This window comes from Sparus aurata, chromosome 16 (genome assembly GCF_900880675.1).
Source record: "Sparus aurata chromosome 16, fSpaAur1.1, whole genome shotgun sequence".
Taxonomy (NCBI): domain Eukaryota; kingdom Metazoa; phylum Chordata; class Actinopteri; order Spariformes; family Sparidae; genus Sparus; species Sparus aurata.
Genome location: NC_044202.1, coordinates 29,663,838 through 29,686,905, shown reverse-complemented (window position 1 = coordinate 29,686,905; position 23,068 = coordinate 29,663,838). Strand labels below are relative to the sequence as shown.

Sequence of the window (23,068 nt, the reverse complement as noted above, 5' to 3'; positions counted from 1 at the left end):
TATTATTATCATTGTCTTTAATAATGACAATAAAAATGCTAATAATAATAATAATAATATCAACGATACTAATAATAATGATAATACAAATAGTTATTATTATCATCATCATCATCATCATCATAACAACAACAACGATTACAGAAGTAACTACAACAATAATTATAAAAGTACCAACAACCATGCTAGTAATGATGGGAATTAAAATAAAAAAATAAAAGTTTAATAAGATAGATGCAGTCATGCATCCAGTCCAGAAGTATATGATTGTTGAGCAGTGCCAGGTGGCATGTAAGTAAGTGTCGGCTGTGTTCTGTGAACACTGTGTACATCCATCTGTGTCATTAAATCCCATTTTTGGTAATCTCTTACCCGTGTAATGTATTCTATAAAATCTTTACACTGCATGAGCTGTAGGTTTGTTTTTTTGCAGTTGTTGGAATCATTATTGCAGGTTTGGGTCGAAAAGTCGGGGCTGGTAGCGATTTAGAGATCTTGTTCCCATTTGGTGATTGGGAGGCATATTGAGTTGTCTGATGTGCCAACATAAATACATTGCATGATGGGGCACCATTGGAGTTATATGAAGTGCTTTCCACCAAGCTGTCAGAGTTGAGGGTATGGTGTGATGATGTATGATGCATTGAAAACAGTGGTATTGGTATTGATGGTTTGACGGATAAATGTGTATGTCTTTGCATAAAGTTTGTTCAGTTTTTAACCAAAGAGATTCTAATTTGGATGGGTTGAGCCATTTTTGTGAAATATTTGAGTTGATTGGCAAGGTAATAAAGTTCAAAGTTCTGAGCTTCTAATCCTCCTTGGTATTCTGGCTTATATAAAGTTGTGCTTTTCTCATGGGCGTCCAGTGTGTTTTCGGTAGTTGTCGGTGCCTTTAAAACATGATCGGCCGCGGTCAGCCTTCGCCGGAAACTGCAGACATACTTAACGATACATTACGCCGTCGCGGTGGTTCAGCCAAGTATACTGATCCCTCCACCTCGGGAGAAATCCCCTTTTCCTCCTCTCGGACTCGTAGCACTCCTCGCCGTCATTTTTCCGAATCACTTTCCCGCCGTCACTCTAAGCATTTCCCGCATGCATTCTAGCGAATCACGATTGTCGTGCGGGCAGTGACTGGCCAATCACTGTAATCAGTGTAATGTCAAGATATTTGATATTGCCTGTGGTGAGGTGATAAGGTGCTCTTATAAGAGAAATAATAATAATAATAATAATAATAATAATAATAATAATAATAATAATAATAATAATAATAATAAGCCTATGCCTTTCAGGGTACCCAAGGACACTTAAAGTGGAACAAACATATATGAAAACAAACAAAACAAAGAATAAATGGCGCGCTTGTCAGTCAGCACGGAGGGAACAACCGTACCGCCGTCAACACCGCTGTCAACACCGCCGTCAAAACCGCCATCAACACCGCTGGGAATAGCACCTTCCGTCTAGAGGCAAACTTCTGTCTGGAGGCCCCGTGCACACAGCGGGGGCGAAGCAGAAGACCCAGAGATCCAATCCCAGCGATGGAGCCTGGGGTGAAGTGACAGCAGAGGTCCAGGAGCTCCTGCGCTTTAACACCTGAATACTTGCCAGCAACGGCGGAGCAGCGACCATCCCACATCACCACAAGCAAGGGGAGACCATAGCAGCAGAGGAGACAGACAATGGAGCCAGGCGGTGAAAAACCCAGAGGTTGTGGTGGAGGGAGGACCATCGGAGCAATGACGGACATCCCACAGAGTATTAAGTACGTCTGCTTTTAAGTTAGCGTTGCTATGCTAACAGCTGATCAGCGGAGAGAGGTGAGTCCATCGAGCCAATTCTTCAGGCGTGCAACCTTCAAAGGTAGTAGCACAGCCTCAGAGTTTGCAAAGACAACTTGGCTTTCTACTTCAACAAAAAAAAGCCGTTTTGTCACGGATTGAGAAGTGGCGATATTCCCGCCAGCGTCCTCTCGCATCCGGGTTGCCATAGATAGTGGAGGAAAGCATCTTTAGAGGGATTGGTGAGGGTTCTGAAGAATTAATAACACATAATCTGCGTACAAGACAATTTTGGGTTTTGTGGTGGATGTTTGAATGCCTCTGATGTTGATGTTGTTTTGGCGTATTGCAGTAGCTAAGGGTTCAACGAATAGTGCACATAGTGATGGAGTGAGAGGACATCCTTGCCTGGCCCCATTGTGCAGAGTAAAGTTTTGTGAAATCACCCCATTCGTAGTGACAGTGGCCAGTGGTGATGTGTAGCTTGCCCATAACCAATTAATAAATGATTCTCCAAACCCTTTTTTTGTAATGTTGAGAAGAAGTATTTCCAGTTAACCCTACTGAATACTTTTTCTGTATTAAGTAAAATGATTTGGGCTTGAAAGTTCACCTTTCTTTCTTATGAATAAATGTGAAATGGTAGTCAAGAAATGTTTCTAGAACTCAGCAGGGAAGCCATCTTGTTCAGGTGATCTGTTCTTCTTCTTCTGATGACACTGCCTCACCTTCTTAAATCCCTTCAACCTCAAAGTTTGAAAAATACCACACTTACATACTGACTGGAAGATTTGTCTATCTAATTCCCTTTATATTACCTTGGTTAGTAGTGCAAGGACCAGCTCTATGTCATTCTGACTCTGCTGGTCGGACAGGCAGCCTCGGACCTGCTTCAATGACAGCAGCAACTCCTCTAACTCTGTAGGAAAAACACAAACACACTCATGAAATACTATGACTTTGAAAATGGTAGAAAAAAATCCCAAAAACTTTAAAACTAGAGAAAGCAAGTTCTGATGAACTTGTGGTTGTGAAAGCTCCCTGTTGACCAGCTGAAGCCAAATGCGGATTGCTGGCTGTGAAAATTTTGAATAATGCCCACAATATCTAAAAACTGTTTGTTGAAAAACTAAAGCCAAACTGAATTGGTTGCTTTAATTTATTCGAAGTCTCGTCTGAAGAGAATGAAGCTTCGTAATAGTTGGGTGAGAATGAGGCATTAAACATAGAATATAAGCTTTGAGCCAAACTGCATCACTTGCTTGAATGTGTTGAAAAGCAGCTGATGAAGTATGAAGAGATGTTACCGTCAGAATGAATCAAATACTCTGAATCAGACTGAGAAATTCAATAAATCTCAATATACTGATGATTGGGAACATTTAAATATTTAAATGGAGTTCCTGGCTTGAATGAATGAAAATATATTAATCAAATATAGTTAAAATGTTGGGAAATATACTGTGTGTGTTTATGTGCATGCTTAAGGATGGCTGTATATGTGTGAGTACATGTGTGGTCATGTGTGCATGCTTACATGTGCATATCTGACTGCATTTGTGTGTGTGTGTGTGTGTATTAAACTGAGTGATTGATAAATCTGTCTCTCTGTGTTGGCCCAGTTGATCTCGGTTGCCACAGTGATGGGAACCAGGGTGGTCCTGGTAACGGACTGTGAGAGTTGATTTAATAGTGATTTCAGCTGAGGCTCACCTCAATTATCCTGCTTCTCCCTCCAAAACAGTAACTGCTATCACTCAAATAATGATATGGTAGAACTATGAGAGTCTTGTGAGCGCTTTGTGAAGTTTTTGTGTGTGTGGTCAAAAATGTATGTTGTGGAACAGTTTAGACAATTGGATGTGTTCGCCTGCCTCCATATATTTTTCCTCTCAGTTTAATGGGACTTAATGCGTCAGTTGGTCAGTGTTCCTGTCAGTTAAACGCCCACCGAGCCAAACGTTTTTGTCCGACTGCCTCCAGAGATCCACTGTAACACCAGCATGAATGTATCTACAAAAAACTGACTGAAAAGTTACCAGTGTTTGAACTGCGACTGTGCAAATAGTATGAATGCTGTGAAAAAGTTGAATTCAGGTGAGAAAGTCAATTTTGTGAAAGTTTCACAGTTTGAATCGAGTTTCTATGTGGAAGTGTGAATGACTAGATGATCTTCGAAAATGCTTGAAAAAGTGTGAAAATTGAGGATTTTTGAAGATTCTGTAATCTGCTTGAATGGGAAAAATGGCTGAAAAAAGTCAAATATTTCTAAAATTATTAATGATATCAATAAGAAAAACTGATGCGATCGATTCCCAATTGAGATGAATATTCTGTGTTTTACTAGAGTGAATCCGTTGAAACTTTCTGACCCGTAAGATATCATTATAATACTAATAAAATTCAATTTCCTGCAAAAATACAGTGTGAATGCTGATGGCTGAAGCGATTTCGTAAATCTGCTGAATGTAATGCCGGAAATGCATAAAACTATAAGAATGATTTGTCAAGAATTTGCAGAAAAAAAGCTGAAAAGGCAGAAAGGCTGAAAAGTAATAGGCTGAATGGGCTAAAAAAGTTGAACATTTTGATAGATGAACATGAAGCTGAATATTTGAAGGAGCTGAAAAGGCAGAAAGATGAATATCTGAAAAAGCTGAAAAGTGAGAGGGCTGAAAGAGTTTAAAAACGTGAAGGGTTTGATAGCTGAACAGCTTCTCTAGCTGATCATGAAGCTGAATGCATTATGGAGCTGAAAAGGCAGAAAGATGAATATTGAAAAGGCTGAAAAGGGTGAAAAGTAAAAGGGTAAATAGGCTTAAAAAGTTTAACATTTTGATAGCTTAACATAAAGCTGAATGTTTTAAGGAGCTGAAAAGGCAGAAAGATGAATGTTTGAAAGGCTGAAAAATAAACAGTGGAAAAGTAAGAGGGTTGAAAGAGCTTAAAAAGGTGAACAGTTTCTCTGGCTGGTCATAAAGCTGAATGTATGGAAGAAGCTGAAAAGGCAGAAATATGAATATTTTAAAAAGCTGAAAAGGCAGAAAAGCTGAAAAGTAAGAGGGCTGAAAGAGTTTAAAAAGGTGAGCTGAGTTTCTCAGGCTGGAGCAGTAGCAGAGCTAAAGTTGAAAATGTCCCCATAAGAATGAATGGGAAAATGCCTCCCGACCTCCTGCAATTTTTAAAAATAGTGTAATGGTTATCGCCTAAATATTTATATTGAGTAACAGGAGACATTGCTGAACTCTGTGATGTCTTTTTTATTTCTGTAGAGTGAAACATAAGGGCACCAGAGCGAGCGACAATACAGGTACTGTCTGCTCTCAAATTTAGGCTCAAAATTACCATTGCAGCTTGTGGGGGAGTTGCTGGAGTGCTTGTTGCTCTAGGGCTTCTACAGCCAGAACTATAAGTGCTACATCTGAAATAAGACCATCAGCTGGATTGTCTATGTTAAGTAAAAGATGTGGGATCCAAATCAAGCAGAAGATAATTTTTTCTCCAGTTTTTCCAGCAGTTCTCCACTCTAGCAATGATGTCACGCTCTCTAGCTAAAAATTCTTAAAACTAAAACTGTGATGATTTCAAAACCATGAAAGATTTTAAAAAACTGAATACATGCCCAATAGTTCAAGGGCTTCTGAATCTTTTAAAGTTGGAATTGTGTCTCCAGCTCAAAATATGAGGAACAAGAAGAGGTTGAAAGATGATGAGCTTGAAGAGGATTTGAAAATTTTCCCATTTACTTCCACATTAAAACATTTTTTGAAAAAGCTGAATATCCGAAAAAGCTGAAAATTTAAAAAGCTGAACATTTTGATAGTTGAACGGTTTCTATAGCTGAACGTAATTGCAATTTGAAAAATTCCCCATAAGGATGAATGGGAAAACATTTGTAGAAAAAGCTGAATATTTCCAAAAGTATAAAAGATTCACACGAATAATAATAACTTTTTTCTTTTTTTTTTTAAAGTATTTTTTTGGCCTCTTATGGCTTTATTGATAGTACATCTGAAGAGGGTGACAGAAAACAGGGAGAGAGAGGGGGAGAGTGACACGCAGCAAAGGCCGGGAGTCGAAGGCCGGGTCCACTGCAAAGCCTCAGCACATGGGACGCCCGCTCTACCAACTGAGCTAAACGGCGCCCAGGATAATAATAACTTTAATAAATTCAAGAAGAACACTGCTAATGAGCATTCAAACTAATAATTCCAGGAGGACAATTCCGTGAACAGAAGAACATATGTTACTATTAGATGACGGTAGAAGACAGCCTGCTTGTCTTTTCTTCAGATTAATCTGGGTGTGGAAGACTGCATCTCATTTGCTAGTTCAGGCTTTTGTTCTACATTGTGTGTTTGAGTGATGTGTGTGATAATGTGGCTGTCAACATTACCGCCCTTATCAAAGTTTTCATTTAGTCGTCCTCAAGAGCGTCTAATGTCCTTCTTTCCCTAATAAATGGCCAACATGTCTTCCTTACCTCTCCCGCTCTCTCCTCTTCATCTTTCCTTTCTTTTATTAAATAATTTTTATAGTTTGTAATATCCCCTTCACCTCTACCCCTTATTCTTCCCTTTCCCTTTTGAGAGCTTCAGTACACAAATGAAAGGTGGTGTGTGTGTGTGTGTGTGTGTGTGTGTGTGTGTGTGTGTGTGTGTGTGTGTTTTACCTAGCAGTGCATGTGTGTGCTGGCTGCCAAGTGCTGGCTGTTGCTGCGCTGTGTATGAGTCTTGCAGGAATGTGGGGTTGTCAATGCCAATGTGGGGATGCTGGGAGAGCTTCCTGAGTCTAAGCGAGGCATTCAGGTCCAGCTGCCGACCCTCCTCCTCTCTACGACGACGAAGATCCTCCTGACAAACAAATGCATCATAGATACTGTTCTACATGATATTTAGTTTTTAAAAGGCAATATATTCTTCCACCATCCAGACTTTCTACACTAGCAGTCAAAAGTTTGGACTTGCCTTCTCATTCAATTGTTTTTCTTTATTTGCGTGACTATTTACGTTGTAGATTCTCACTGAAGGAATCAAAACTAAATGAACACATATGGAATTATGTAGTAAACAAAAAAGGGTGAAATAACTCAAAACATGTTTCATATTTTAGATTCTTCAAAATAGCCACCCTTTACTTTGATTACTGCTTTGCACACTCTTGGCATTCTCTCGATGAGCTTTATGAGGTTGTCACCTGAAATGGTTTTCCAACAGTCTTGAAGGACTTCCCAGAGATGCTGAGCACTTGTTGGCCCTTTTGCCTTCACTCTGCAGTCCATCTCATCCCAAAACATCTCGATTGGGTTTAGGTCAGGTTACTGTGGAAGCCAGGTCATCTGGCACAGCACTCCATCACTCTCCTGTTTTGGTCAAATAGCCCTTACACAGCCTGGAGGTGTGTTTAGGGCCATTGTACTGTTGAAAAATAAATGATGATCCAACTAAACACAAACCGTATGGGATGGCACGTCGCCGCAGGATGCTGTGGTGGCCATGCTGGTTAGTGTGCCTTCAATTTTGAATAAATCCCCAACAGTGTCACCAGCAAAGCAGCCCCACACCATCACAATGAATGTGGCATTCATCTGGGCTCTAATATGAGGTGCTGTTAACTTGCGATATCTAAGGCTGGTGACTCGGATGAACTTATCCTCAGCAGCAGAGGTGACTCTTGGTTTCCTTTCCTAGGGCGGTCCTCATGTGAGCCAGTTTCGTTGTAGCGCTTGATGGTTTTTGTGACTGTACTTGGGGACACGTTCAAAGTTTTTACAATTTTCCAGACTGACTGACCTTCAGTTCTTAAAGTAATGATGGACTGTCGTTTCTCTTTACTTAGCTGATTAGTTCTTGCCATAATATGAATTCTAACAGTTGTCAAATAGGGCTTTCAGCTGTGTACCAACCTGACTTCTGCACAACACAACTGATGGTCCCCAACCCTTTAAGAAGGCAAGAAATTCCACAAATGAACCCTGACAAGGCACACCAGTGAAGTGAAACCCATTTCGGGTGATTACATCATTAAGCTCTTTGAGAGAAGGCCAAGGGTTTGCAACGCTGTCAACAAAGCAAAGGGTGGCTACTTTGAGGAATCTAAAATATGAAACATATTTAGAGTTATTTCACACTTTTTTGTTTACTACATAATTCCATGTGTGTTCATTTATAGTTTTGATGCCTTTAGTGAGAATCTACAATGTAAATAGTCATGAAAATAAAGAAAACCATTAAATGAGAGGGTGTGTCCAAACTTTTGACAGGACATGTACATTAGCCCTTTTTAGATAGAAAAGGTGGCACAATTGCTCCAAGGTAAGGACGGCAATGTGCCGGCCTGTCTTTCTAAAACCGAGGCGTAATATTCCTCCTTTTCCAAAAGGGGTAGGTGTAAACATGTGACGTGACGTGAAGCTCGAAGTTGGGCTGTGAACGGTGACAAAGAATTTGTCTTCAAAATAAGAGCTTTACATTGCACCCCATTGGAGTTTAGAACTGGGTTCTTAGCGGGGAGCTTTTAATTTGAAAGTAGCGACCGGTCTTAGCTTACCGACACAACATCAAGCTAACACAACCAAACAGCTACAGAGACCGAGGAGACGCTAGCATCTCCTAGATCTCAGCAGCTGTCCAGTTGTTTTAATGTCCGTGGATGAAATGATGGACTGACTGCTGTGATCAGCTGTTTCTTGGTTTTAAATCTCCCCGGCTGTGGGTCACACAACAGTGCAGGTCAGCTCACCTCCGCCCACCTCACGCAGAGGCCGGCACATTGCCGCCTTGTTTTTAAAAAGCAGGCGAGGCGGAAATAAGTGTAACCTCCGATGCGGAATATCAGCGGACCAAAACAGACCCCCAATTTGTTGCCCTCTGTCTAAAACCAATGACAGATTTAAAACCACAAATTATAGCTTCATATTCCATATTTATCACTGGCCCGAATGCTGCAGTGATTGACAAGCCTACAACATGGAAAGAGTGCAAGCTAACTATTGGATACTTCATCATAGATATTTCATTATAATCAGTCACATATATTTACATTTGAAACAATGTGGCATTGTTTACATTTGCTTCCGCTTGCTGCCATATTGATGCCATAATTGATCAGGTACAGCCACCCACTGTACAAACTAATTTTGATTAAATCCGCTGGTTCTATGTTTCCCATCGCAGCATGGAGAAGGCTGCTCTGCCACTGCAGCGGACGACAAGCTAACATCCATGCTACATCCATGCTAGCTGCCTCATCGACCCGTGACTAAGCCAACGTCTGCACACCTGGTCAACAGGTGAACCAGCGGGTTCAACGTCTCTGCCTTTGTTCGTCCGACTTTGGAAGATTTTTTGCTCTTCTTTGTGACATCCTGGTATGTTCAATCACAAGAAGCCTAGTTAGCGTGTAGTTACAGTAGCAGTGGGGTGTGGGGCGTTAGGTGATGAAAAGACACCTGACCTAAGACCTGCCATGTGTTCACGTGTTGACCATAAGATGTTGCCATTTAAATATGAAAATAAACTAGAACTGCAAGCAGTTATGAACGGGGGCCAAGCCCCCCCGCGCGACTCGGACCCCGCGCACCGCAGAGCCCATGGAAGTTGGCCCAAAGGATGACGGGCTCGGGGCAAAAGTGAAGACACAGGCCAACATCTGAGCCGTGGTATTCACTGTAATGGGAAGTGCACCGGAAGTGCAAAAGGCTGAATGTGTGCCGATTAGGATTTGTTGGAATAAGCCACGCCCACACTGACCAGTCATGACCACCTTAAAGATATGGCCCCAGAATTGTCTCTACATCATACCGACCAAATTTCGTAAAAATAGTTATAGCTGTTCAAGAGATATAAACTTAACATATGTGTAGCGCCCCCTAGTTGCCAAAATTTGCCAAATTTGGCTCACCCCTTTCCAGTGTCATGGCAACCAAGGAACTCAAATTTGGTGTTAATAGCATTTAGTTTGACCGAGATATCACAGTTTACATTTTTATAGCTAGCTACAGAAATTTGTTCGTTAATAATTTCAACATTTTTTGACCGAGCAAAATTCTTTTGATAACTTTAGATCAAGTCCAGCTGAAGAGTGTACCTGCCAAGTTTCACACAGATCGGACAAAATCCCAAGGAGGAGTTTGAAAAAGTAGGTCTTGCATATGTGGCGCTTTAGCGAACGAAATTTGCAGCAGAAGTGGGCGTGTCAGAAAACCCAGCTCTATTAAGGGAACATATGGATATAAGGTTAGCGAATGTGTTATTTAAAATGTGGAAGTTACAGGCAAAAATGCGATTGCATCCATTATAGGGCCATCTAGTGGAGAACACTTGCAATTTTTGGTATGAAAGAACTGTGTCCTATTCTTTATGTACCATATACATTTCAAAGCTCTCAGCATAATAGTTTGGCTGAAATTAATGTTTGTTGTTTATCTTGTAATAAGCCACGCCCACATTGAGCAGTCATGACCACCTTCAAGATATGGCCCCAGGATTGGCCCTACATCATACCGACCAAATTTGGTAAAAAATCGGTGTAGCCGTTCAAGAGATATAAACTTCCCATATTTTTAGCGCCCCCTAGTGGCCAAACCTCGCCAAATTCGGCTCATCCCTTCCCAGTCTCATGGCAACCAAGGATCTAAGATTTGGTGTTTACAGCATTTAGTTTGACTGACATATCAAACGGTTTACATTTTTATAGCTAGCTACAGAAATTTGTTCGTTAATAATTTACACATTTTTTGACCGAGCAAAATTCTTTTGATAACTTTAGATTAAGTCTAGCTGAAGAGCGTAAGTGCCAAGTTTCACGCAGATGGGACAAAATCCCAAGGAGGAGTTCGTAAAAATGTAAACTGTTTGATATCTCGGTCAAACTAAATGCTATTAACACCAAATTTGAGTTCCTTGGTTGCCATGACACTGGGAAAGGATGACCCAAATTTGGAGAATTTTGGCCACTAGGGGGCGCTAAAAAGATGGGAAGATTATATCTCTTAAACGGCTACACCGATTTTTACAAAATTTGGTCAGTATGATGTAGGGCCAATCCTGAGGCCATATCTTGAAGGTGGTCATTACTGGTCAATGTGGGCGTGGCTTAGTACAACAAATCCAAATCAGCACACATTCAGCCTTTTGCACTTCGGGTGCACTTCCCATTATAGCGAATACCACGGCTCAGACGTTGGCCTGTGTCCTCACTTTTGCCTCTAGCCCATCATCCTTTGGGGCCAACTTCCGTGCGCTCTGCGGTGCGCGGGGCCCGAGGCACGCGGGGGGCTTGGCCCCCGTTCATAACTGCTTGCAGTTCTATTTTTTTTTTTTTTACACTGGTATGTGGAAGGGGTGAATCAAAGAATCTGGAATCTGTAATCACAGTTGGCAGGCCAATGTGTGTGAGAGGGGCAGGGAATGGAGAATGGCACTGTCAGTGACTAATGTGTCGAGGGGGAGGGTCCTAATGTTGTTCCGAACGCGGAAGGAGAAGGTTTCACTTTCAGCGAAAAATGGCGAAACGAACGAAATCTTGACGCTTCCCCCACAAATCCACCAGATACCTGTCCACTGCATGGCTGATAGGTTTCACTCTAGTCTATGTGTTAACTTCCACCAGGTCTGCTGTGCTGCGTGTCTGCTCCGTCCCAGCTCCAGCAGCCCAAAGCCCTCCGGAACAGCGGACGCTCGTCAACATCAGTCCGGGGAGAGGGGGGGGGGGGGAAGAGACACAGACGGACGGTCATCAACTCCGTCAGCCGGGGGACGGACGGACGCTCATCGCCGTCAGCCGGGAGCTCCTAGCCGTCAACTTGGGGACGGACGGACGCTCGTCACCGTCACACGCAGAGTATAGCGCCGCTGAAATTGTTCCACCGTCTGGGGAGAACCCTGCTTAGGCGGGAGGCAAAAATGCTTGGGCGTCGTGCCTAAGCCGTATAATGGCAGGGAAACCCTGTCTGTGTTGACCAGCATACAAATCTAAATACAAGCTCTTCTACTAATCCTTTTCAATCGAACACTTTGTGTTGTTGTCTTTATAGCACATACCTATAACTGCAGCCAGTTGTCGACAGTACTGCGCAATGGCTGACTCAAAACGCAACTGGTGGGGGTTGCCGGACGGCAGAAGGCAGAGCAAAACCAGATTGGAGCCATAACGCAGCTGACACGTATCCGGTGGAATCTCAGGGTTATTTTCTCCCGATAAGCCTAGTAGCGTGCCAGAGTCAAATCCTAGCTCAGAGGATGAGTCCGAGTCTGAAGACACAAGCGTGGTGAAAAATTTGACTAGTTAAGGTCTCAGAGAGACAAATTCCATGAACTGCAAATGTTGCAAGCCATACCCGAAACATGTGGGGAACATGAAATTTGCAGTTAAAACATAACACACTGGACAAACACAGTGCAAGTCTAAGGCATAAAATGTGCCGTGACCTGTACTTCAATGAAAATGCAACTCCACTGTCAGTTGCATTTAGAAGGCAAGAGGCTTGTAGCGCCACATTATGTAATAACACCCAATTATGTCATAATGCAATACATTTTCAATACATATTTTTCTTTGAAAAAAGGCATGAAACATGTCATGACATGCTTAGCCAACGCTGCCTCTCATTGGCTTGCCCTGGCAGCACACAAATGCTTCACAGAGTGGGTGGGTCTTTGTGCCAAGGAAGGCAGTGCTCAGATGGCACAAGCATGTCAAGGACAACCCTCCTGTTACCCCCGATGTGCCCCCGAATGCGCCAGCCCAACCATGGCCATATTTGAGCATGTAAATGTTGGATATATATGCAACTTCAGACACAACCTACGTGTTCACGTGTTTGTGATGTGTTAGTGCCTCTGAAGTTCCAAAAATGTCAGTTTCTGTTCTTTGGAAAATAAAACTTGAGTTTAGAGGCATATTTCTGCTGGCATGTGAATTTTTTGTAGGCTATTATATTTTGTTTCATATTCACCCGTTCATTTATTTAATGCTGAGTTAAATGAGTATAATGAGTACAAATAGTTGCTAAAGCTACCTTTGTTAGCAGTAGTTTTACAAACTACATTTCTCCAGGGGTAGAATGTAGTTTGTTCAAACTACTGCCAGGCTAAACTACATGTAGTTTTACAAGCTACGCTTGCAAAGTCGCTTCCCCAACACTGGTTGTATGTAAAACAAACCCTCACAAGAGTGAAAAGTGAAAACTTTTTCTCTAAATTCTAGCAAAGAAAAAAGTTCCTCGCTCTTTTATCATTAAATGTCATCTATAGGTTTAGCAGATGAGATCGAGTTGATTGCTAAAGGTTGCATGTTCGGCAATTTAAGTATTTAGCATAATAAGCTAATTAAGGGGACACACTACAGGTGAAGAATGGAGACTTTTTCTTTTAATCTTTAAAAGGCCATTTTCTCAAAATGAGTTTTTTCTCATACTCCATACACCACAAAAATCTCCACTTCAGTAGCACTTATATACACCAAACTTTCCAGTTGTATTCATATCTATATTTTGAAGGTTTTAACTGTGGGGTTTGTTCATATATCATTCATAGCCTGATTTATATAACATTTTATTCCTAAAAACAGGGTGAAAATTGTTTTGACAGTATCTTCTGATTTGTGGAGTGATAAAAAGAGATATCCAAAATTCCCTGTGTAAAAACCTTTGGCTATAACATGTCAACAAAATGAAACAAGAACTTTGAACCTGGCGTCATCCAATGTTTAAATTAATGTTCTGGAACTGTATGCAAATTAGCACATTTAATCAGACTAGTGCATTGCCCGTAGGAAGCATGTATTCCTATAGAAAAGTGGGAGGTTAAGTAGCTTTTTCATGGATGGCCAAATGAGGCTGTGTTTGAAGGTGGGACGTCAGGGATATAATTGGCTGTTTTTGACTACTTTTGATTATACCATTATATTTCACCTTAAAAACTATTTACCTTGCCTTACTTGGTGTAATTATTTTTAGCACAACCTCACATGTGTGACTGTACAGTTATTATATATTGTGAAAAACACAAATATGTTTAATGAACCAATTGCATTAGTTATAATGCAAATATAAATTGTTGTTTACTAAATTGGTGCATAAGTTTTTGAAATTTACAAAGTTATGTGTAACTATTTACATTTAAATGCAGGCAATGCCTCAGGCTCCTCAGCTCATTCCTGCCTGTTCCACATTCAGCCGTCTCCTCCTTGGTTTGCCTCACAACACGACTCCACTACTCACTAAACACACCACACCAAATACTACATAACACACTAACTATACACTCCAAACACGCTATATGTCACAAATCTCTCAACTCTCAAAACTCGCTATCTCTGTCGCCGTCTCCAACACATCACTGCTGCTGTCAATCATCCGCCGATGTCCCTCCCACATCTTCCTGTTCCTCAACAACCAAACTTGCTGCTTGGACACTAGCTACACACGAACATCCACAGATTCCGATCCCACTTTGTTGACCGCGCGTCTCCGGATCTCCACAGACCCGAACAGACTCGGTCTGGACTTGTTTTATCTGATTACAATCCACAACAGTCAGTTTAGATGAACAGAACAGAATGGGACCGAACCGCCGGCAAAATCCCGGTCCAGTTCGCGCCGCTGCAGGTATAAATCCGCTTGTGACAAAAGCACATTTTTACTGTTTCTTCCTGCACCAGACATAAAGCAAACGTAATGGCAATGTTTGCGAAAAAGCGTATTGGACATTATTTACCCTAAATCCGGTTTTGGACGTGCCAGTGCATCCTGTACCCCTTAAATTAGCCAATTATGCTAATTCCGCAAATTGCCCAACATGCAACTCTTAGCAACCAAGTTCAATTTCATCCAATAGGCCTTTAGATTACATTTCAATCATAAAAGTTTATAGGAAACACCATTTCTGGGTCCAAGAAATTTCCAGTAGACTAGTATTCAGACCATTGATTCAGACTGGATCAGGTGGTGGGGGGTGAGGGGGGGTGATGTGAGTTGTGGGGCTGTGTCTATGCGCGGAATGTAACCATCAGAATAACTTTTTATTCATCTGATTAACCAGTTTTATCGAGGCCGGCGCTTGCTTACTATCTACAGCTGTTTCATACTGGGCAGCAAGCCGCCATTTTGGCTGTCCTTTTTGCGGCTAGGTCCGCGGATTTAGACAGAAGGCGGTAAATTGGCTGTCTGTTTTGGTCCGCCAATTTGCCACCTCGGAGGGTACACTTATTTCCGCCTCCATTGCTATCTAAATGCGAGACGTCAATGTGCCGGCAATTGTGTGAGATGGGCGGAGGTGTTGATGACTTGCACTGATGTGTTACCCACAGCTGGTGAGTTTTAAAACCAGGAAAAAGCTGATCACAGCAGTCAGTTCATCACTTAATCCGCAGACGTCAAGACGAGCAACTGGACAGCTGCTTGTTGTTGTAGCGGCAAGCTACTAACGGTCGTTACTTTCAAATTAAAAGCCCCCTGCTAATGTAAAGCTCTTATTTTGAAGACAAATTCGACCTGCTTCACTGTTCACGCCAACGTCACATGTTTAAGCTTACCCCATTGGCGGCCAAGTGGCGGCTTTTTAGAAAAGAAGGAATATTACACCTCCCTTATAGAGAGACAAGGCAGCACATTGCAGCCTTTACCGTGCTGCAAATGCACCACCTTTTCTATCTAAAAAGGGGCTTCTGACTGTCTGTCTGTCTCTCAAACCATCAGACACAAATATATTTAAATCTTCGTGTCACTGTTTTGTAGCATAAATTGTGAGCCAGACACAGATTTAGAAGCTGTGTTCATGAAATAACCAAAGCCATAACACAACAGGTAGAGTGTCAGAGTGAAAAGTTTCACGTAATAACGTGATCAGCTGGAGGGGCTCCATGGGCCCAACCTCACGCTGCGGCCTCCAATCAGACACTCAGATCGGACAAACCTCCACGGTCAGCATGAAATGTCAAGGACAGTATAAATATGTCAATGAAACTGAGACTATCCAGGTGGATTCATGGATTCACTTCCGCCCTCTCCCTCCGTGACCAACTTATCACTTTATAACGTCAAACTAATCACGTTATAACGTGATACTTATTTTTATTTTTCTGGTATGGCAGCAATACCCTTCGGTACTTTCGTATATAAGTCTACTACAGTAAACAATTTCAAATTTATCGAGCAACTTACTTTTTTCTTTGCTAGAATTTAGAGAAAAAGTTGTCAGCTCTTGTCTGTACAGTACTTTTCACTCATATATATTGTGAGGGTTTGTTTTACATACCTATGACTACAGATAAAGGGCAAAATTTGTGACATTTTCTGTTCCATATTTGTTTTCATGTTTTGTCACGTAGGTGGTGTCTGTAGTTGCATCTCTATCCAACATGTGCATGCTCAAATAGGGTCATGGTTGGGTTTGTGCATTCAGGGGCACATCGGGGGTAACAGGAGGGTTGTCCATGATGTGCTTATGCCATATGAGTACTGCCTTCCTTGGCACAAAGACCCACCTACTCTGTGAAGCATTTGAGTGCTGCCAGGGCAAGCCAATCAGAGGCAGCGTTGGCTTAGCATGTCATGACATGTTTCATGCCTTTTTTCAAATAAAATAAAATAAAATGTATATTATATAGTTCTTTTTTCTTAATGAAAAAAAATGTCATGTTATTGGCCAAAATTGTTATTTGTAAATTGAGTAGTTAAACTACAAAAAATGGCCCAAAAAGTAGTTGAAATACTTGATGCAGCACAAAATATGAATGTAGTTTAACTACCAGCAAGTTATAGAAAATTGTAGTTAAGCTATGTAGTTCATGTAGATTAAGTCTCCCCAACACTGCCTATAACTACAGATGAAGGGCAAAATTTGTTACATTTTCTGTTCCCTATCTGTTTTCGTGTTTTGTCTGCTTTCTATCACGTATAGTATTTGCATAACATAATCCAGATTGCATGTGTGTGTGTCTTCCAACATTTCAGTGCACCGATAATGTTAGTGTCAGTAACACTCATTTAGTGCAGTTTTCGTCTCTGAGCTTTCAAACATATTCTCTATGAATTCAGTAATATTTGATTTAGATTTGACCAATGAAACATCCTACTAGTTTTTAAAATTAATTAGGCTAATATTTACGATTCATGCTGGTATGCTTAAAGTCAATGTCGTTCTGATGGTATATATTTTTTTATAAATAAGACATCCATTTTAGTGGTTTATTACATAATGCACCAAATTATTAAATTTTCTTGATAAAAAAAATGGCAACACCTGCATTTTGTAATTACTGACGCAATATGTAAGAACTTATTACAAAATGCGGTAAAGTTTATTACATATTGCGTTCAAGAATTTTATTACAAAATGTAGCAGATTATTACAAAATGCAGCGTTATTACATAATGAATTGAAAATGTATTACGTTATTACGTAATGGGGCGTTATTACATAATGTGGCGCTACAAGGGCTGTTAATCAGTGCGCTGAGAAGGCCGAATTAATATTTAAGTTTAACACAGCCTTTTTCATTGGCAAGGAAGAACTACCCTTTACCAAATGTAAAGGCCAACTCGATCTAAGATTTCATAACATTTTGCCATGAAATTGTATTCAGCGCAGTAAAAGTTTAGAAGAGTATGCAATAAAAAAACACAAGTACTGTACCTAAACGAAACTCTGAGGTGGTATTTTTTAATTGAGTAGCCTAAATGTACTATCAACACTGGAATATATAAATCTAAACATATACATACTATAGTAGTTGGTAATTATGATGCGTGTGCATGCATGTGTGTACATACCTGGTGCTGTCGTATCCTCTCCAGCTGTGCAGACCGTCGGAATGGTAGCATCCGACTTCCCAGCTCTCCTGGACAGTCAACAGCCATTTCACGGTGCAGCTGTCCTCCCCTCAGCTCTTCATCTCCTCCTCCTCCCTCCACAGCAACATGGCCATTCAGATGGGAGGTTGTCATCCCTCACACACCAAGAGCCCAAAGTGGGTGTATTTGTGTGGATTCCAGGGATGTTTAGGTATGTATCGCTATATATCTGGTAAGTCTATGAAGGCAGTTCAGTAAACGGGCTGACCATGATACCTTGACCTGTGGAGAAAGCAGGAAAATGATCTAGTTTGACTAGTGACATTCTGCATCCAAAAATTCTTTGAACATAGATCAGAAAACAGCTGTAAGAGAAGGTGTCCTTGTTCCATTTTAGCAGTAGTGTTTCCAGATCTCAACAATTAATTTGGACAGTACAATGTTATAAGCAATAAGACTGGAAAAAAAGAGAGTGAGACATCTCAGATTCTTCATTTTAGTGAGAGCTGCACATGCGCATTACCTAATGAGGAGGATGTAGCCAAGCAGAGGCATAATAGGGCGGGTCACAAGAAAACGTCTCTCTATAAAAGCAAGGAATCTCTGTCTGTCTGTGTATGTTTGCCTCAAATATCTCTGCAAATCAGGATCAGACTGACCTGAGAATTTCCACATGGCTGCTGCGTGGTTCAAGGGTGTGCAACGTCGCATTTGTTTGGACTACAATGATACCGTTAATAAATTATTTCAGAAATGCTTTACGAATTCCGCTAGCATTGCTAATCATAGCCACCAGAGTTACGTGCGTACTAGGGATGTAACGGTTACCGGTGTCACGGTAAACCACGGTAAAATTCCCGACGGTGAAGGTTACCGTTTAAGTTTTAATTACCATGGTAACCGCCGCGGTCGGTAACCACGGTGTGGAAAACTTGCAGCGCATGCGCAGCGTGCAACGTGCACTTGTTATGTAGTGAAGAAGACATGGTGGAGGGAGGACGTGATAGTAGCGGCCCTCACGGCATTTTTTCGCCTTCAAAGAGAACCAAATCTGCAGTCTGGGTGTATTGTGGTTGTTATAAGAATGCTCAGGACAGCTGGTCAAGGATGGCAGCCCTGTCTGCAGGAGCTGCGAGAAGAAAGTTGTTGCGAGGGGCGGCAACACATCCAATTTAATTACTTTCACTTTACGACCTTCACCCGCAACTGTTCAGCAAATGCAAGGTAAATTAACCTCAAGTATGTCGAGTTTTCTCTGTCTAATTTGCTGTTGTCACTAATGTAAATTGACCAGATAGTGGTATAACGGAACGAAGTTGATCCGTGATTTAGCACGTTATCTGAACCGCTTATTAATAGTAGATTTCACTTTAAAGTCGACCTAATAATTCCCCAAACATTGATGCAGAGCTGCAGTGAGGTGGATTTGAAACAAACACATACTGGGTGGACTGAGTTAGTGAACACAAACTGACTGAGATGACTTACTTTCATCTCAGCTCCGTTCACCTGAGCAGCGTCTACCTGTGGCTCAGCAACCATTTGACCAATCAGATTAACCAAGTCCACTGACAACAGACGAGCAGGCAGACAAAGAAAGAGACAGCCAATATATATAAGTAATATCAGAAATATATAACACTTGTGGATTATTTGTAGAACAGACTATATAAAGAATAATATAAAATGGTGAATATAACATGTGTCTAGATAGAAATAAGAGCCAAAATAGAGTATTCATAATTCATTTAACGACAATAATCCTTTTTGTTTTGATCTAAAAAATTATCCAACCTGTTTCTCACAAAAGTGATGTGATCTAAATTGTAAGTTTTTTGATATGTTGGTTGCACCCTTAGTATTAAGTAACAATGACAGTAATAATTAATAATGACATTTTCTATTCATTTTTTTCACAGAGAGGGTCTGCTGGCCAATCGAGTGCTAATGCCACTACAACTCATTCTTTAAACGCAGACATTAAAGGACACGTTTCAAAAACAGGCTGCTTATGTGCCCTCATCACAAAAAGCCAATGACCTATTTTGCACAGTTTTGATACATTCTTTTATAATTATTTAGTGTGGATTTTGCAGTGTTTTGTTTAGGTTTTGGATTTGGACTATTTTAATATATAATAAATATATTTAAATATAACTCTTGATGAAATTATTTCAATTTATCAGTGTTTTTTCCACATTTTGAAGACATTTAAAAAAATACCGCGGTATACCGATAACCGTGATAATTTTGGTCACTATTACCGCGGTGTGAAATTTTCATACCGTTAAATCCCTAGTGCGCACCAGAGCCAATCACTGCACACCATAGCCACGTGCGCACAAGAGCCAATCACTGTTGAGCCCGACTCCACGACACACCTTAAGAAACAAGCAGATTTATTACTGCAGCGGCGCGAGCTGGACCGGGATTTTGCCGGCGGTTCCGTTCCGTTTTGTGCATCTAAACTGACTGTTGTGGATTAATGAGACTAAACGAGTCCGGACCGAGTCTGTTCGGGTCTAAGGAGATCCGGATATGCAAGGACAACAAACTGGAATAGGAATCTGTTGATGTTCATGTGTAGCTAACATTAGCTGCTAGCCCACCCCCACAGCCCACCTCCGGAGTCGACGGACGCGACGGCACGTCCAAAACCGGACTTACGGTAAATAATGTCCGCCACGCTTTTTCGTAAACATTGCCGTCACATTTGCTTTGTGTCTGGTGCGGGAAGAAACGGTTAAAACGGGCTTTTGTCACAAAAGTGTCCGCAATAGAGATTGCGAGTTTTGAGAGTTGAGAGATTTGTGACATATAGCGTTTTTTGAGTGTATAGTTAGTGTGTTATGTAGTGTTTGGTGTAGTGCGTTCATCGTGTAGTGTAGTCGTTTTTTTGTGTTGTGAGTCAAAACAATGAGGAGACTGCTGAATGTGGAACAGGCAGGAAGGAGCTGAGAGAGCCCTGAGGCATTGCCTGCATTTAAATGTAAATAGTTAATATAACTTTGTAAATTTCAAACACTTGTGCACAAATTTAGCAAACAACAATTCATATTTGCATTATAAGTAATAAAAATGGTTCGTTAAACATATTTGTGGTTCTCACAATTAAAAATCTAACTTTTTCCTACTCTGATTTGATGTTTTATGTGATTTTAGGTCCAATTGTGTTACAGTATGTCAAAATGAAAAATAACTGTACAGTCACACACAAGACAAGGTAAAAAGTTTTTAAGGTGAAATACAATGGTAAAATCAAAAGTAGTCAAAAAGGGCCAATTATATCCCTGACCTCTCACCTTCAAACACAGCCTCATTTGGCCATCCATAAAACAGCTACTTAATCTCCTACTTTTCTATAGAAATACATGCTTCCTACAGGCAATGCACTAGTTAAGCATAAATCGAGGAACTTTGCGCTTGCCTGATTATGTCAGCTCAACGATTATAACAACAAACATTGGGTAGACGTCAACACTAGGGGTGTCATGAGCTCTTGCGATATTAAAACGTGATGATAATTCATGTTGAGGTGAAAAGCTGTCTCACGACATCAGTACATCACAGATGCAGAGCAGCATTAGCATCCAGGAAGAGTGCCTGGGTTTGAAACTAGTTTCTGTATTGGCCAAACTATGTAATAACATTGTAATGTGATGTACTACGGCTCAAAGAGATTTCTTCCAATATGCCAAGATTGTGAAAGAAGCGTCTGTAAATGGAAAATGGTTTAACTATTATAACTGGAGCCATTTAGGCTGATAAAATTGAAAAGTCTAGAAGAGCTGCACGATTAAATTATTTGATCTCCATTCAAGTTAGCTGGGAAGTTATGGGAAGTTAGCTCGGTCAGAGGAAGTCTTCAGTTCACAAACTATTTGTGAAGCATATTTACATGCACATATAAAAAGTTTTCTTAACAATAGTGTGAAAATACTATCTCATCTCGTTCTTGAGAATCCAATATTGTGTAGCATCTCGTCTTGGGAGCTTGGTGTATCGTCACACCCCTAGTCAGTCAACACTGAAGCATGGATTGAGCATGGATTTATGATTGTCATTTTTGCAAAAGGAACGATCCGTCAGTATGGAGGTGAGTAAATAAATGTAAAGAATGTTTTATATTATTAACTTTTGGGTGAACCATTCCTTTAATAGCCACCAAACTGGTTGAATGACCAGCTTATTATATCTGACTAGTTTATCTCAGTGACTGATTTACTCAGTGTCTTAACTGGTTTACTTTCTGCTATTAATAACTGACTGTCTGACCTACTGCTGGTTCACAGCTTGACCTACTTAGAGTGATAAATCAGTGGCTTGTTTACAGACAGTACACCATGGAATATGACTGACTGTTAGGGTGAATTACTGTTAATTGGTACACTGACAACAGACTAGTTTAACACAACTACAGAGTTTACCCCTCCATCTTAGTTCTCTCACCCTCTCTCTCGCAACGTCATCAAAACAGCCCCCCATGATAACTGCTTTGTCGACAGGACTGTAAACACACGCACGCACGCACGCACGCGCGTAGTCGTTTTTAGACAGAGCACCAAGCCGCCAATCTGCCCATCCTTTTTGCGGCTCGGTCCGCGGTTTTAGACAGAGGGCGGCAAATTTGGGGGTCTGTTGTGGTCCGCCGATTTTCCGCCTCGGAGGGTGCACTTATTTCCGCCTCGACTGCCATCTAAAAATGAGGCGGAAATGTGCCGGCCTCTTCATGAGGTGGGCGGAGGGGTCAATGACCCGCATTGTTGTGCGACCCACAGCCGGGGAGTTTTAAAACCAAGAAACAGCTGATCACAGCAGTCAGTCCATCATTTCATCCGCGGCCATTAAAATCAGGGTTTTCCCTGCCATTATACGGCTTAGGCGCGGTGCCCAAGCGTTTTTGCCTCCCGCCTAAGCAGGGTTCTCCCCAGACGATGGAACAGCGGCGCTGTGCCGCTATACAGCTGGGGAGAACCCTGAAAATGAACAACTGGACAGCCGTTGAGATCCAGGAGATGCTAGCGTCTCCTCTGTCTCTGTAGCTGTTTTGTTGTGTTAGCTTGATGTTGTGTCGGAAAGCTAAGGACGGACGCTACTTTCAAATTAAAAGCCCCCCGCTAAGAACCCAGTTCTAAACTCCAATGGGGTGCAATGTAAAGCTCTTATTTTGAAGACAAATTTATGTCACCGTTCACAGCCCAACTTCGAGCTTCACGTTACGTCACATGCTTACGCCTACCTCAGAGGCGGCTTTTGGAAAAGGAGGAATATTACGCCTTGGTTTTAGAAAAACAGGCCGGCACATTGCCGCCCCTACCTTGGAGCAAATGTGCCGCCTTTTCTATTTAAAAAAGGGCTAATGACCTGCACTGTAGTGCGAACCACAGCCGGGGAGTTTTAAAACCAAGAAACAGCTGATCACAGCAGTCAGTCCATCATTTCATCCGCGGACATTAAGATGAACTGGACAGCCGCTGAGATCCAG

At 41.4% G+C, this 23,068-nt stretch overlaps 1 protein-coding gene across 3 annotated transcripts in view; it reads right to left on the bottom strand.

The window, feature by feature from the left end:
* The window catches only part of pals1a (protein associated with LIN7 1, MAGUK p55 family member a), a 103,204-nt gene that overhangs the window by 39,993 nt on the left and 40,143 nt on the right, over positions 1-23,068 (bottom strand). For all 3 annotated transcript variants that reach the window (XM_030443849.1, XM_030443851.1, XM_030443850.1), the window contains exons 2-4: positions 17,563-17,865; positions 6,460-6,640; positions 2,606-2,706 (exon numbers count right to left, since the gene is read on the bottom strand). In XM_030443849.1, the coding sequence (XP_030299709.1) occupies positions 2,606-2,706; positions 6,460-6,640; positions 17,563-17,736 (456 nt within the window). In that variant the 5' untranslated portion in view covers positions 17,737-17,865. The remainder of the gene's footprint in view (positions 1-2,605; positions 2,707-6,459; positions 6,641-17,562; positions 17,866-23,068) is intronic.